At 46.4% G+C, this 16,096-nt stretch overlaps 1 protein-coding gene across 1 annotated transcript in view; it reads left to right on the forward strand.

Moving 5' to 3' along the window:
* The window catches only part of LOC149068082 (coiled-coil domain-containing protein 148-like), a 28,026-nt gene extending 12,360 nt beyond the window's left edge, over nt 1–15,666 (forward strand). Inside the window, exons 5-12 of the mRNA XM_089251778.1 lie at nt 211–386; nt 514–685; nt 4,241–4,385; nt 8,028–8,234; nt 9,403–9,662; nt 12,387–12,504; nt 13,063–13,197; nt 15,162–15,666. Coding sequence (XP_089107904.1) covers nt 211–386; nt 514–685; nt 4,241–4,385; nt 8,028–8,234; nt 9,403–9,662; nt 12,387–12,504; nt 13,063–13,197; nt 15,162–15,323 — 1,375 coding nt within the window. The 3' untranslated portion in view covers nt 15,324–15,666. The remainder of the gene's footprint in view (nt 1–210; nt 387–513; nt 686–4,240; nt 4,386–8,027; nt 8,235–9,402; nt 9,663–12,386; nt 12,505–13,062; nt 13,198–15,161) is intronic.
* The last annotated feature ends 430 nt before the right edge of the window (nt 15,667–16,096 follow it).

The raw sequence follows: 16,096 nt of genomic DNA on the forward strand, positions 1-16,096 counted from the left end.
TACAGGGCGTTCGACTTTTACAAGGCCCTTCACCAGGGCCATTTCCTGTCGAAGTCGAGCCCTCGTAATATACGGCCATACCTCGGTACTCGTTGGTTTCGGCACAAGTTCCCGAACGATGAATCGGCAAATCGTGGGTGCCAAGGCACCGCTTCAATACCCGGGCTGTCCATGCCTCATAACTAAATCACACGCGTCTTTCTTTTGAAGGGAAGACATCAACGAATGGCTGAGGCAGCACGACGGCAGGAGACCGCTCGGTGACGTTGCCAGGATCCAGCACTCCCAGATACAAGAGGAGGTCAGGGTGCTGTGGGTCGGATACAAGGAAATGGTCCTGGACCTGCTGCAGGAGCAACACGAACTCGAAGCCGAAGTCAAGGAAGGTAAGCACTACCGTTTGAGCTGAATCGCGATGATGTGTAGCACGTTTTTCGTGAATCTCTATGTATCTGAATGAATCTATGAATCTGTAATGGATGAGCTTATCTCATTATTTCGTCTTATCTTCAGCGAGGTTGTTGATCGGCGAAGACAAGCACATCATGAGAGGCGTCCCGCCGGAGTTCCACGAGCTCTACTGCCCGGATCCACAGCTGAAGGAGAACCTCATAGTCGAGCTGAACAGAATCGACGACAACTACTCGACCAGGCTCAGGGATCTCGAAAAGGCCAGCGACAGGCAGTAAGTATTTGTACCCCATAGGGCCCTACCTACACATAAGGGCCATGGCTGAAAGTTTTCTTTTGAGATGGGGGAAAAACGTGATTTTTCGCCACTCCCTCCAGTGGATTCCATTCGATAGGTTTATATAAGTATTTTTTTTTTTAAATGTTCTTCGCCTAACACGGGGATTCTTAACCTTATTTTTCAGCCGCGACCCAAAATCAACAACAGAATTAGCTTCGCGGCCCGTGGGACCATTTGTTTTTTTCGAAATTAGTGAAACCAGTGACCCGATAAGTCACGCATTTATGAAAGGACCGCAAATTGAGTTTTACGACCCATCTAGGAAACTCCTGCGAGTCAAGCTTGGGCCATGATCCTCAAGAATCCCTGTGGCAGCAAATGGATTTGAATTTCTCTCGGAAGCCCCCCCCCCCCCGCGAATAAAGTTTGGATTGTGACATGGCTGCAAGTGGATATGTACGAGCCATCTCGGAAGCCCCCCCCCTACGCCCAAGTTTTGGTCGCACCCCCCCCCCCCCCCCCATAGGTTAAGAATCTTTGATTGTAAGCGGATTTGTACGACCTATCTCGAAAGCCTCTGCGAATAAAGTTTGTGTAGTGAGAGATAGAATCCCTGGCTGCCAGTGGATTTGTGTGTACGAGCCATCTTGGACGCCCCCGGGTCGCGACCCATAGGTTAAGAAACGCCCCTGGCTTGACATTTGGCACCCCGCCCGTCCTCACGTTTTCCATCCGGTGCGCGTATAAGCAAATCCTACTTTTTTTTAGCAACATTACACAAATATTTCTCATCGTGATTGGTCGAAGTTAGTGATGTACCATTATGCGTCCCTCTTATATAGGCCGGGATTACACTACAAAATTTTGATAAAAGATCTTTTATAAAACTGGAAAAAAATTCAACCAATAAGCGCATCCGTTACATTCGAGCAAATGCAACCGGTGATTTCATTTTGGCTGAATTTTTTTCCACTTTTATAAAAGATCTTTTATCAAAATTTTATAGTGTAATCCCGGCCATAGTGAAATGTTTGGCGGAATTCAAATTTGGCAAAGTTGAGTGGTGTTTTGTTTTTCTCTTTATTTTATTAATTTCCAAAAGGCTTAAATTGTATTATTTAATATTATTAATTATAGTATATCATTATTTTCATAATTATTTTATTAATTTTTGTAGCGTCAACTAAAAAGCGCCTAGCGAGTTATTTGGCGCAATTGGGTTTCGCCAAAAGCTCCACTCCTCGTGACGTCTTGCTCTATCTTTCTTGCTCATAGTTACCAATCACCTCCGTGCTAATGCCCATGGCCCCCACAAGGAAAGGGGGGGGGGCGGGACAGTTCTCATCATTTTTTGTGCGCTTTTTCATCGTATAATTTAACTGCAGAAGGGGCCCCGCAAAAGATTTCAGCCTGGGGGCCCCCCGCTCCAGCATGTGGGGGCCATGCTAATGTCTCTTGTGTTACTGAGAGTGTAGGAATTGTAGATACGCGTCCGTGCTCGCAATTACAATCCCTACATTCTTAGAAGCATTGTAGCACGAAGATGATTGGTCGTCACGAGCAAGACGTCACTAGGAGGCTCACTTTTGGCGAAACTGAATTTCGCCAAATAACTCGCTGGGCACTTTTTAGTTGACGCTGCACTTTAGGCTTTTTTTTTTTTCAAACCGAGCACAACTCAGGTCTATCGCCATAGGCAATTTACTAACTAGTGAGTTGTGCCGGAAGTGTAAGTGTGTCTACCTAACAGTTTGAGTGCGTATCTAGTGTTGTGTATGATTTTTCAGTGCTGCCATCTATATCTCAGAAGTGAAGTGAGTGATGTGTGTAGTGACTGAATATTTGCACTGTTTGTAGGCCTGTTGCTCTCTGCGGCGAGACTTTTTAACGGGGAGATCGGCTCGCATTTGCACCTCGAAGTTGGGAACCACAGAAAACCAACTTCAGCCGACCACCACTGTGGTGACGGTGGGGCTCGAATCCGGGTCCCCGCGATGCGAGTCCGTTACTATGACCACTCGACCACCACAGCGTCACATACACGGAGATCCACATCAAAGGCTGGGGGGGGGGGAAGGATCCCGATCACGAAGGCTACTTCATCGCACGCCAACTCCGGTTATATATCGCCATACGGCAATTTCCAGCCAATGGAGTTGGGTGGGAAATAAAGGTGTCATCTATATACTATATACCGGCGGTCGCTCGAAAGGTGAAAAACATGTTTCTGACGTTCTTCGCTTGGATTCGGACCTTAACGGTTTAAGGTCGGGCGCTGATAATGAAAGCTGGGGGAAGGAGGGGGGAGGGGCATGATGATGATGATGCCAATTAATATATATATATATGTTACTGCCAAAGCCCGAAGTTGGCCACTTCGTGAATTCGCAAATTTCGTTGAATATGGACCCGGCCAATGTCCGAATTCGGGCCTCTCTGAATTTAGGACATTGGCCGGCCAGTTCACGAAGTGGCCGGTGATCCCTGACCAAAGTCCGATGACAAAAGACATGATTCGACGTCAATTTGGCGTTTTTTTTTTTTTTCGTGATAATTATGTCCATGTTATTTATGGCAACCCATCAAATCGCAGTCATGATGCGGTAATTATTTTCTTCAAAATTTTTCAGATAAACCATATGTTTATATGATTATTTTTATAGTTTTTTCTCTCAAATTTTACTTTTTGTTCTCTCGTCACGTGGGGCTAATCGAATACAGCTGCTATCTATATATAGACATGTATCACACGTTGGCGATTAAAAAGAATGGACTTGGCTCCTAATGGGCCGAGTTACATCAGCACACCGAGCTTTAGCCAGGGATCTCCGGCCGCTTCGCGGGATGTCCGGCCAAAGTCCGAATCATTTCTGCAATTTGGACTTTGACCAAAACTCTTGGCCAATTCGCGAAGTGGAATTCACTCCTGGCTTTAGCAGTAACATATATATGCCTATACCGGCCCCGTCATTGACGTTGGAGATCATTGCCGTATCTTGTCCATGAATCAGAGAGAGAGAGAAAACACTCAACTCTTCGCCAAGTATTACATTCGTAATAGGGGTTCATAACTAACTCATTTCGACTAACCACGATGCGCTAAATTTTCTATAATATAGCTAGGAATGTAGGGTTTGTTTGTTTATACGCGTCCGGGGGGGGGGGAGCAGTGGGTCCCTCTTTCCCGCCGCTGTGATGGTGGTCGAGTGGTCAGGGCCGCACAAGATCATCTCGAGAGCCAGCTGTTGGCCATCCCTGCTATATACTGTAACCCTCGACAATACTGGATCTTCTGTTGCTGACGTCACGAACGATAGCGAAAGAGGTGCGCGCAGGCCATCTCAGTTTGCGAGGGTTACGTATATACGCACTCGGACTGTTAGGTTACTCACACTTCCGGCGCAATCGAATCGGTAGTGAATCGCCCGTGGCGATAGACCGGATTCGCGCACGGTTTGAAAGAAAGAGAATGAAAAAAAACAAATTGCAAATATATAATGAATTTCTCCACTGTGCTTTTTAGTGATGTTTCTATGATCTTTATTTCAGGGCTTGTCCCGGGGGCTGGAACGAGAACGACAGCCTGACTTTCCAGCACATCCTGGAGCAATACCCGGCTGATCTGCCAGACAGGAGAGTGCTCCTATTCGACAGGCTGAAGAGGACCTTCCCGACTAAAACCTTGGGACAACTGGTCAGAACCTTTTTATTTTTTACTTTCTTAATCCCCATCTTCAAGATACTGTTTGCTATTGCAAGTTACATTCAGTGCAGGGCTTAACTCTAATTTTTTTTTCGGGGATGGGGGGGGGGGGTAGAGTTTAATTTAGAGAGTTATTATATATATACAGTCAAACCTTGTTAGTGCGTCACCAGGTTAACACGTCACTCCACTTACCGGGTCACTTATTGGAAGTCCGAATTGTCCTCAGGCAGGAATTGGCACACATAGGGCTTGCTCCGTTTAACGAGTCACTCCGCTTACTAAGTCATATTTTTGCTCTCCCAAGAGTGACTCATTAACGAGGTTTGACTGTATGTATATATATATAACGTGGTTTTACTTCGATTTTTAAATGTAAAATATTACGGAATTTTTTTCGCTCTCATGAAACTTGCCCCCCCCCCCCACCCATCCTCCTTTATCGGCATCATTCATTCACTTGTCTTTCAAAAGCAATGCAATCTAAAAAAGCAAAATTCAGCACCTGCACAAAACACCACACCCTATATGTCGACATTTCTACTTGATTCGAGATTATATGAGATTATGATTTTGATTAGATTCTAGCGACGTCACACAACATCAGTCGGCTTACGGGAAATTCACCGCCATGCGATTAATTCACCGCTAGGCATTGGCGTACGTAAAGGAGGGGGTTGGGGTTCTAACCCCCCCCCCCCCCACAAGCCTAGATTATAGTGTTATTTTGCAGGAAAAAACGTAATCCCCCCCCCCCCAAGAAGGAAAAAAAACTGAAACCCCCCTTGAGAAAATTCTGCGTACGCCTATATGTCGCTAGGAGAATTCACCGCTAAGAAAATTCACTGACAACAGTTCTACATGAGTCAGTAAGCGAAGAATGACCGAGTGAGTGATACAGACATACAGTAGTTAGTAAGAGACAGAGGGTGGTTAATGTTGCTGAGTGAGCGAGTGGAAGTGAGCGACCCCTAGATGAGCAAGTGAGTGACCTATGGCCGTATTCACCGACAGAGTTTACACTACAATCGCGTGTGAAAGGATTGAAGATCAAGACGGATTGGTTAAAATTACCAATCAGTGTCGATCGCTAATCCTTTAACCAACGATTGTAGTTTAAACTCTGTAGTTGAATAGCGAGTTATATAACGAGTGACCCAGTCAGTGAGTAATAGAATGAGAAACCTATAGCGACTGACTGAGTGATCTTGTGAGTGAGTGAGAGATAGTGAGCTAGCTCTAGTGACAGGCCGGTTTCGCTCATTCGTTCACGCGATCATTATTTATTCACTCATGTCGAACTGATGTCGATGAATTTTACACTCGGAGAATTGGTGTCGGTGAATTTTCCGGACGCAACGGAAATCTACTCTGATTTGGCTGCTTTTGGTTTTAAATTCTCCGACACGAGTTCTTTTATTTAGTCATGAAAGTGAATGTACTGTATACAAGGTGCTCTTGATCTCTACCACTAAATGAGGGGAAGGTGATAGTACAAGTCAAGTACGGTAAGTATACCAGGTGATAGTACCGTACCCGACCGGCGACAGATTTCAGTACTACAAGTGGGGTATTCCCGTAACTATCGGGGACCATTGATTTTGTTTTGTACTAAAATCGCGTAAGTGACAGAGCCCAGTTCTGTTCTGTGGTTCCGAACTCCGAGGTGTGAACGCGATCTGATCTTTCCCTTAGTAAATCTCGCCACAGAGAGCAACACACCTACAGATATTCGATCACCACACTTCACTCTTATTTTAAAAATAGATGGCGCAGCACACTAAAATCCACATCACTCAACACTAGATACGCACTCAGACTGTTCGGTACATATGCACACTACCGGCACAACTCATTCGGTAGTAAATTGCTCTCGGTCATAGACCGGAGTTGTGCTCGTCGGTTTGAAAGAAAGAAAGAAAACTCGTCGGGACCGAATGTTTTTGTAACGGAACACCCAGAGCCGCAATCCATTTGCTCGGGCGGTACGTGCGTCACTACACTTCGAGGAAGTGTAGTTCAGAAGTCGCCAAAGTATGGCAACCTTGCTCACGTGAGAACACTGGGATACAGGAGAAATATAGTTTCCCTATAGCTGAGTGCGTGAGAAGCGATACTGAAATGTCTTCCTTCCGGCCACAGCAATTACGGAGGGGGGGGGGGAGGTGGATATCTTCCCTTCTTTTTTCTCTTCCTGTATTATGTGTGCGGGGGAGGGGGAGAAAATACTCTCTACTTCCCCCTCCTAGGGTTACTTTACGACGACTTTCTTTTTTTCCCTCTTCTTGGAACCAGTGGCTTAAATTGTGTATTCACATGCGCTGAAAATGAAAATCATTAGTGACTCTAGGTTCCATTTGAGAAATTGTTCGTCTTGAAGTGTATATCACCCCTATCATGTAAGTGGTAGAGTTCCCGAGACCAAAAAGCAAGTGATAGAAGAGCCATGACAGATGGTTAGGAGGTGGGGGGGGGGGGGTTGGTACCGAGAACTCTATAAGAAATGCAGATGGGCTAAGCTTGTACGAGTGTAATTGCGGGCAAGAAGACAAAAAGTTAAGGTTACATGGGCTGGTGCATAACGCACGTCGCCAGAAGGTCCCGAAGAGGGCCCACGAATAACTAGAGACACATGTATATATATATATATATATATATAAGAGAGATATATATACAAAATACATATAAACACTCATATATATAATATATACAAGACAGGCGACATTGTCCATTGACAGCAACGGGAATCAAGGAACTTCATTGTCTGCCAGAAGCCGCGCACACGCCCTACGTGTTCTTTTTCGCGTGCGGAAACAAAATCTTCCGTTATAATAGGGTTGCTGCAAAGCTTCCTGGTCGTGAAGAGAGTAGAACGAAGAGAAAGACTGTGTGTGTGTAATTATTGGGGTTGGCCAATTTAGTACAGCACCTGCCCATGTACAGCTTCGAGGCGCCAATGCGAGCCGATCTCCCCGCTAAAAAAAGTCTCGCCACAGAAAGCAACAGGTCTTCAATGATACAGTTACTCGCAAAGCGGCTCGAGATTCTACAACACAGCTTTGGTCATTCAATCATTACAATTCACTCATAGTTATTAAAAAACCGATGAAACAGATGCTTCACTACACACAACAAGCATTACGCAGAAACAAACTTCACGTTAGGTTCGCTAAACGTAATTCCAACAGATACCAATTCGTTAGAAATTCCGCAGGGGAATATGGACGAGGTGGAATGTGTGTGGTTTAGTAGTAGTAGTAGTATCCATCCCCTGTACATCAGAAATCAATTTAATGGGTGGGTTCTCTTTGAATGATGCTCGGGGGGGGGGGGGGGAAAGAGGAGGATGGATGAAACAGACGTTAATACAGTCGAATCCCGTTATAAACGAACGCCAAGAGACCGGAGGGATCACTTCGTTGAAACGAAATTTCGTTATAATGTAATTCCAGGTTACCTAGCATTGTTCCTATGTAAACTTACTTGGGGGATTAGAAAAGTGTTCGTTAAAACGAGATTTTCGCTATAACGGTATTCGACTGTATATGGTACAAAAGGGGGCTTAGGGGCGAAAAGATCAAGAATCAAGACTTTTTCAACCCCCCCCCTCCCTTTTTTTGTTTTTCATTGCAGATGTCGTACGAAACCTGGTACCAGAACCACAGGTTCCACCGAGATCGTCGCAACAAGTGCGTCGAGGACTGGACCCGAGAGAGGTGGAGCTGGTTGCTTCGGGCCGTGGCCGAAGTCTCTCAGGCCCAGCAGTCGTACGAGGCGCACCAGCTGAGTCGCTCGGAAGCTCTGCGACAGCGGGCTCACTGCGAGGCTCTCAGACAGAGGGTAAGGACCAAATATACAATGCATACGCCAATTCCGAATACGCCATTTTTTTTTTATGATAGGTCTCTCAAAAATCAAAGGTGGCTTAGCATTTAGAGGAGACCGCGGGGCCACTTCCGTTGACTTGAAAAACGCGTCGCGGGCCGCTGAACTAAAGTGATCTCGAACAATGCCGTAAGAAGATACTGAAGTGATCTGTGACCGTACTGTGGGTGTGTAAGATTTATCAGTGTGTGTAAGGTGATTTGCGAACGACACGTTGGGGGGGTCACACGAGCAGGTCCCCTTAAGTGATGTAGGAATCAGCTGAGTGATCTGTTAATGTGTGGCGGGTCACTTCAGTGCTCTAAAACTATGCCGTGGGCTTTTATGAATAAACCGCGGGTCACTTAAATGATCTAATAGTGTTACGCGGGTCATTTAAGTGATTAGGAAGGTCATAATATGTAAATGTACCGGGGTTAGCTGAGTGATCTGTTAATCTGCGGGTCTGTTAAGTGATCAGTACATTTACCGGGCGGGGAGTCACTTAACTGATCTGTAAACGTAGTGGAGGGACATTTAAGTAATCTAAAACTGTGTCGTGGGGACCTGTGAATAAGGCGTGGGGTGATCCGGGAACGTTTCATGGTTCCCCTAAGTGATATGGGAACGTGTCTCGGGTCACTTTAGTGATGCAGGAATTTTACGCGGGTCGCTCAAGTTATCTGTAAACGTACCTAGGGTCACTAAGTGATCTAAAATTGCGTCGTGGGGGCCTGTGAGTAAGGTGCGGGTCACTTAGGTGATCCGGGAACGTATCGTGGATCCCGTAAATGATCTGGGAACGTGTCGCGGGTCACTTAAGTAATCTATGAATGTTACGCCGGTCATTTAAGTGATCTTTAAACGTACCGGGGGCAGCTGAGCGATCTGTTAATGTACTGCAGGTCGATTAAGTGCTCTAAAACTTTGCCACGGGTCACTTGAGTGCTCTCGGAACATGTCACGGCCCAGTCAAGTGGTGTGGAACTGCACCGCGGGTCATTTAATTAATCTGGAAATGTGTCGATCATTTATGGAAAATTATGTTTGAGGTCACGGGGACCACGTTTGGCCCGTGGGCCATGTGTTTGGTACGTAATGTCTTAAAAATGATGATGATATCGATGATTCCCATTCGACGCAGGTGGAGCAGTGGAGGAAAGAGAAGGAGAACGAAAGGCTACAGCAGGCCGAGCTGGAAGCCCAGAGGAAGCTCGCCCTGAAAGTCGTCCAGCAGCGGCAAGCCGCCAAGGAAGAATACAGGAGGGAAATCGCTAGGCAAAGGCTCAGGTCTTACTACGACGAACGGTCGCGCTTCCAGCGGGACAACGAGGAACTGCTGCAGCGACGACTGGGCGACCTCAGGCAGGTCGCCAAGGAACAGTCCAAGTTCGACAGGGAGAGGTGAGTGACGCGCCCGCTTAATTAACAGGAACAACCCCCCCCCTCCCCATACATAGTCATGACATCGACCTAAATTACGGTGGTGAACCATCGTCCATGAGCGCCTGTTACGCCACTGTCTTTTGGTGCAGCCAAACGACTAATCTTCTACGCTTTTCTAAGGTATATACGCACACACACATACTGCGCCCCATCGTAAAATAATTTATTGTGGGGGCGGGGGGCTCAAACAACCTCAGTCCTAAGGTTTCGGCGCCCATGTATGCATGTCTGCTATGCTTTTATATATAGTCGGGTGTGCATGTCTCCCCCCCCCTTTTTTTATTAGTGAATATGCATGCCTTCTATGCGCTTATAGGCGGATATTTATTTTTAATAACGTGATCATCACCTGTTCCCAAGAGATCTTTACGATCTATAAAGAGAATTTGTTAGTCTTAGTAGACATATTCACCCGCACCGGGATTCAAACCCAGACCTGCACAGAGTCAACGCCAGAGTGGCACAGTGCTAAGATGCTCGTCTTCCGCTATGAAAGTTGGCGTCAAGGTCCATGGGCTCAAGCAGCAGAGATATAATGCCTCTGCACTGATTGCCATAAACGTCATTCAGACTACCTAGCAAGTTTGCCACATTTGGAAACACAGCATCCTATTTCGTTTCTTCTTATTTTGGCGTAGAATCTTCCTGGTTGGCTCAGAAATACCGCATAGTGATTGGATGTGGGGCATAGAAATCGCCAATTCTGAGCCCGATCATTTGTTTTCCTCACAACGATTACACTGGCACGAGCAGGGAATTTTTTCCCCTGAATATTCTTATGGAAAATGGACTACTTACTTGACGTCACAAGCAGAGTGCGGAGGCCTTCTATCTCTAGGAGGTGCTGGCTCGAGTCCGCCCAAGAGAACATTAGAAGAAGTTCTTTACTTATCGAGCCGGGGGCGATCACCTATATATAGATGGCGCCTTCATTAGTTGGAAATTTACATATGGCGATATATGACTGGAGTTGGTGTGCGGTAAAGTAGACCTGCAAAGTCAGAAACTAGCTCCCTAACCGCGGGACAACCAGGAGGCATATGCATGTCTATAGGCGGATGTGTATGTCTTTTACGTGCTTATAGGTCGATGAGCATGTCTTTTCTGCGCATTTATAGACAGACTAGGGGGGTCTCTGCCCCCCCTGCTGCCTTTGTGGCGGCCAACTCCACCCCACTTCTCTTCACAACATATCTTGTTTATTTCGTCCCACTTCATCAGCGTGCTATGGAAAGGGACGTGTGAAAGCACCAGCTTAGTGCAGAAGCGAATTTTAATAAAATAAAGCAACAAAAAACAAATGAGATTCATCAAGTACCCCCAGAAAACTTCCCCATGGGGGTCCCCAGATTCAATTCGCTGAATTTCAGTGGGGTCCCACTCTGGATATATCTTGGGCTACCGATGTGTTGCAAATTTTACAATGTTAAACAACAAAAATCAATGAGATACATCCAGGGGCACCGAATTAGAACCTGTAAACATTTCCATGGAGCCCTGACCTGGAAGCTTGTCTGACATCCCCTGTGAGAATTTTTCATTTTTATCAATTTTACAACGTATAAAATCCAGGGCCACCAACCAATTACCCGGGACACCAATTCGCATACTTTTGGTGGGGCCCCAGACTGGCTTCATCTCGGGCTTCCGCTGGTCTAAATTCTACAACAGAAAAGAATGAGATTCATCCAGGGCACCCAAAATGAAACCAGTAAACATGGGGGCCCCCGACTTGGAAGCTTGTCGGTCATCCCCCGGTGCGAGTGCCATGAAAAATTTTCATTTGTATTCGTTTTACCAACGAATAAAATCCAGGGCCCCCAAAAAATTACCGGGGCCCCAGACTGGATATATCTTTTGCTTCCGCTATCGCAAATTTTTCAACGTTAAAGCAGCAAGAAAACAATGAGATCCATCAAGGGCCCCTGGAAATGAAAACTTTTAACTTATACGTGCAATCCCCCCCCCCGGGTACCCCGACCCTGTGTGTTGGGAGCACTGCGGTTGTGTGTACATTATACATATACATACCTCTCGGCATGACCCCCCCCATTAGGGCAGGGCTGACAGGGACCACAACGATTCTTATCACTTTTTGATTTTTCACACTATAAATTAACCACAGAGGGGCCCCTGAAAAGTTGGTTTGGAGGCTTGCCATCTAAATTCCAGCCTAAGGGCTCTGCTGTAGGACGTAGGAGCTTCTCGGTACATGCACATAACATGGTCCCGATATATGCCAGAGTTAAATGAATACCTGACCCAAAACCGTAACCAACTTCCGTAACACAAAAACGTAACAGATTTCCGTCACCCATTTCCGTAACATAGAATCGTCACTAATTTCGGTTGCTTAGAAACAGGCCCTTTTCGAGTTTGTGATTTTATATTATAGAGTAGATATGCGTCTCTTCTAGTACATGAAACAGACCCCTCTCCCCCCCCCCCAGAACGTTCGGGGCACCAAATTTTAAAGTTGCCTTCCTTGGACCACATCACGGGGAATTCCAGAGTTGCCATAGCAGGTGATTGATTAAACTACGTCCACCAGCTGATTGTTGCGCCCGCCCTGGTCAGAAATCTCTGTTTTGTAAGCCGTGTGTGTGTCATGGAATTAGTGGTATCTATTTCTCATTAGTTATTTACGTGTTTAAGAAAAGAAATGGTGTACTTGTATTTTAGAGTACGCTATCGATCGGAATTGTTCTACGCCAATCAGAAGGAGAGAAGGGACCGAGTGCTGAAACTGAGGGAAGAGCAGAAACTCAGGCAGCAGAGGCTCGATAATCTGCGCAAACAGGTGGGATAAATAACGTAAGATATGGATATTTCTGTCGTTATATCGATATTTTTATAGCACCTTATTTCACTGCGACGACCCTCTCTCTATAACGGACACGCCCCCAACCCCCAACCCTCCCTCTTCGTGTCTTTCGAACGGTCCTGAACGGAATAATCGCCAAAGTGCGGGGTAGGGTTTTCCTTTGTACTTCATACATGCATACGAAGCGCTCCACAATTCATGTTTTCATAATCCGTTATAGAGTGGGGGGTCGACCAGTGTGGGCACAAACAAAAAAAGCAAAACCACATACGCACCATGCACACGCATTCATTAATCTCACACGCACTTATTTTTGATTCCGAGCTTTGTCTAACTCATCATCATTGTCGCCAAATTAACATTCGAGTCAGGAGTAGTGCTGCAACCTTTCAGGTTTTCGAGGGGGAAAAAACGTATAATTTGGGTAGCTGAAAATTTTTTCGTGAAACTAGGTGGCAACCCTACACGCATACCATGCTGTTTTTTTTTCAACGAAGAAAGTGATGCCAATTTGTTTCTTGCTTATTTCTGCAGGTTTCTGTAAATGTCGATCACGATCCAGAAAGAGTGCACAAAGACACCATTGCATCACAAGCTCGTAAAGAGGCTTCCGAAGACGGTTTGACTTTGAAGGCTTTGCAAGATTTACGCACCATCCTAGATTACCAGGTACGTTCGTTTTGCCGTACTTATATTCTAGGGGGGGGGGGGGAAAATAACAACAAACCCCTAGCGGTACCGGGCCGCGGCTACACCTTCTGTAGCAGAAGGCCTCCGCGCGAAAGCCTTGACGTCACTGAAGGAGTCCACTTCACCTGTACTATTGGATATGACTATAATTGAAATGGGCGTTCTTCAGTGACGTCACGAGCTTCGCGCGGAGGCTGTCTGCTATAAGGTGGCGTTGGCCGTGCCTAGACCTTGTGTGAATAATTAGCCGCTGGGGAAAATTCACCCACAAACAATTCATCAACAAAGTGGCAAACTGCGTAAGTGTACGAACAGGTGAGTGAACCAGTAGGTAAGGGAGAGTGAGTAGTAAACAAGCCAGTGGCTCACTTGATTGATCAAGTGAGTCGCAGAGTTAATGAGTGAGCAAGTGCGTGAGTGAGTGAGAATTAGTGAGTTAGAAGGGGGATGCTAACATGGGCAAATGTGTGAACAGGCGAGAGAGCGAAGGAGTTAGCGGACTAAGCAGGTGAGAAAATGCTCGAGTGAGCAGGTGAGTGAGTGAATTAGTGAGCGAATGAAAGTTAGAGAGAGTGAACGAAGAGTTATAGAGAGTGAGCAAGTGCGTAAGCAATGGGTTTAATACCTTTTGCTATACTCCCCGTGACGCCGCACTCCCCCCCCCCCCGGACCACACTAGAATATATTTCGCACGCGAACGCAAATTTTGTGACGCGTCACAGTGCCAGCTTCTAACTTTGGGGCTCACAAGGGGCAACCGGCCAGCGGCAACATCGACGTGGTCCTGCACCTGGGCTGGCCACAGGGTAACAAGGGTTCATCCGGGCCGACCAGCGGACGGCGACACTGAGGTGGCCCAGCACCGGGGCTGGCCACAAACAACAGCGGGTTCAACGAACCAGAGACACTGAGAAGAAACGCCGCGCCCATTTGTCGCGTGGGCGGCCACAGTGATATGCGGGTGAACAATGAACCGACCAGAGACACCGAGTATCGACACCGCGCCCCATGGGGACATTTGTCGCGTGGACGGCCAGATAAAAGTGTAAATAGGCGTCTTTGTACATACCATCTAATAAAACATCCAGGAGATTTTGGGTGTCGGGTCTTGGGGGTGTGGCTGGGGGTCTCCTTGGCCGCTGCTCGGGTCTATGGGCTCCTCCCGGGGTGGACGGGCAACTTGGGCTATTGCCGCCGTCTCCTTGGACGGAGGACAACCCTGAAGACCAGGCTTTGTGCTTGCAGCTAGGGTCTTAGACAGAGGGTCGGGGGTGTCGGGAGGGGGCACCTTCCGGTTACATCCCGGTGGGTGCCTCGTCCCGGCACCCCTTATTCTCCCCAGCATGACCCAACCCACACGGATAAAACGCAACGAGGGACAGAGCCTGGGCCGTGTCTGGTCAGTCGGAGCTTCTAACTTTGGCTGCGCTGTCATGGGAAACGCAATTTATTTCATTTTGGATAAATTTGTATTCAATTACATTGATGCGTCAGGATAGTCTATGATGCGTGCGAGCTTTACTTTATAACAATGCATTTTCAAACTTTATCTGGCATAATTTATATTACATATCGGCATGTTTATAATAATCACAAATTTCCGAAAATTCGCGAATCTAGTCTTGTCAAACATAGAAGTTTCACTTCTAGAGAGAGAGAGATCCGCAGGTTGTTGTTCTGTTTTCAGCAGGGGCGTAGCCAGAAATTTCGTTCGGGGGGGGGGGGGGACCAAAGTGACAGAACAATAGATTTGGCCATCTTTTTCCCTTTTTTCGGTCATTTTCTCACATTTCGGGGGGGGGGGACCAGACCCCCCAAGTCCCCCCCCCCTGGCTACGCCCTTAGTTTTCAGTCTACCCAGAACTACGAGAGTCGAAGAGTTTACGTGTCCCTCACATGCAACACACAGTAATATAGCTATCGTTCCTCTCTTTCTGTCGCAGGTCCACAGAGATCCCAGAGTGCGGCTGGAACAGCAGCTGAGGGAAGCTGGACTCTTGAACTCGGAATACGCAAGGCACATCCTGCAACAACTGCACCCACCAAAAGAACCACGAAAGGACACTATTTCTTCTCTCACGTTCAACAATGCTCTCGAGAGCTAGAACTTTCCTCTAATTACTCATCATCATCATTTAGAGCTGACTGGCAGACACCCAACACACACTAGAACTATTTCTTGTAACATATTATATAGATGGACTCTCACCCTCATTTTCCAAAAAAATGAAAAGCGAACAGAAAAAAGCTTCGAAAGCGAGAAAAGTTCTTTTGACAAAAAAAAAATGGTTTTTACTTTTTCTGCCTTTGGCAACAAGGGCGAAAAAAAAAAGCGTTTTCTTGCAATAATATCATACATTAAAAAAAGACATATTTTTTAATCCTTTGGAAAAAGAAAGCAATAATATTGTAGAGTTGGAAGTTGATTAAAAAAAAATGAAATGTTAATCACACGAATCTCCTTTTACTTTGTTGTCAGCCTTGTCGTGATTCACACGTGCTTCGTGTTCAGAAGGTGGTGCCATCTGCCTTCCAAAAAAATAAGTGGAAGTCAGTGCCGTCTTAATGCATGGGCACGGTCCGCGGGGGGCCTCAAGAGAAGAGGGACCTCACAAAAATGAGATCCGATCCGGTTGAAATTTTCTAGGATTTACCAGGTAGGGCCTCCAAAAACCCACTTGGCCCGGGGGCCCGTGATAATCTTAAGACGGCCCTGGTGGAAGTATCAGACGTCCGAATTCCACCTATATTTGGCAACTTTGTACACTTTTGGCGTTGTTCTTGGCGTTAATTAGCGATGTCCCGTATTTAAGCATATGTTTAATGATTTTATTGGCAAAAGTTCTGTCCTGTTTTTTTAATTTGACGAATAGGGGGA

This window comes from Pholcus phalangioides, unplaced genomic scaffold (genome assembly GCF_987345545.1).
Source record: "Pholcus phalangioides strain wild (caught in Gottingen) unplaced genomic scaffold, Ppha-v1.0 ptg000027l_1, whole genome shotgun sequence".
NCBI classification, from domain to species: domain Eukaryota; kingdom Metazoa; phylum Arthropoda; class Arachnida; order Araneae; family Pholcidae; genus Pholcus; species Pholcus phalangioides.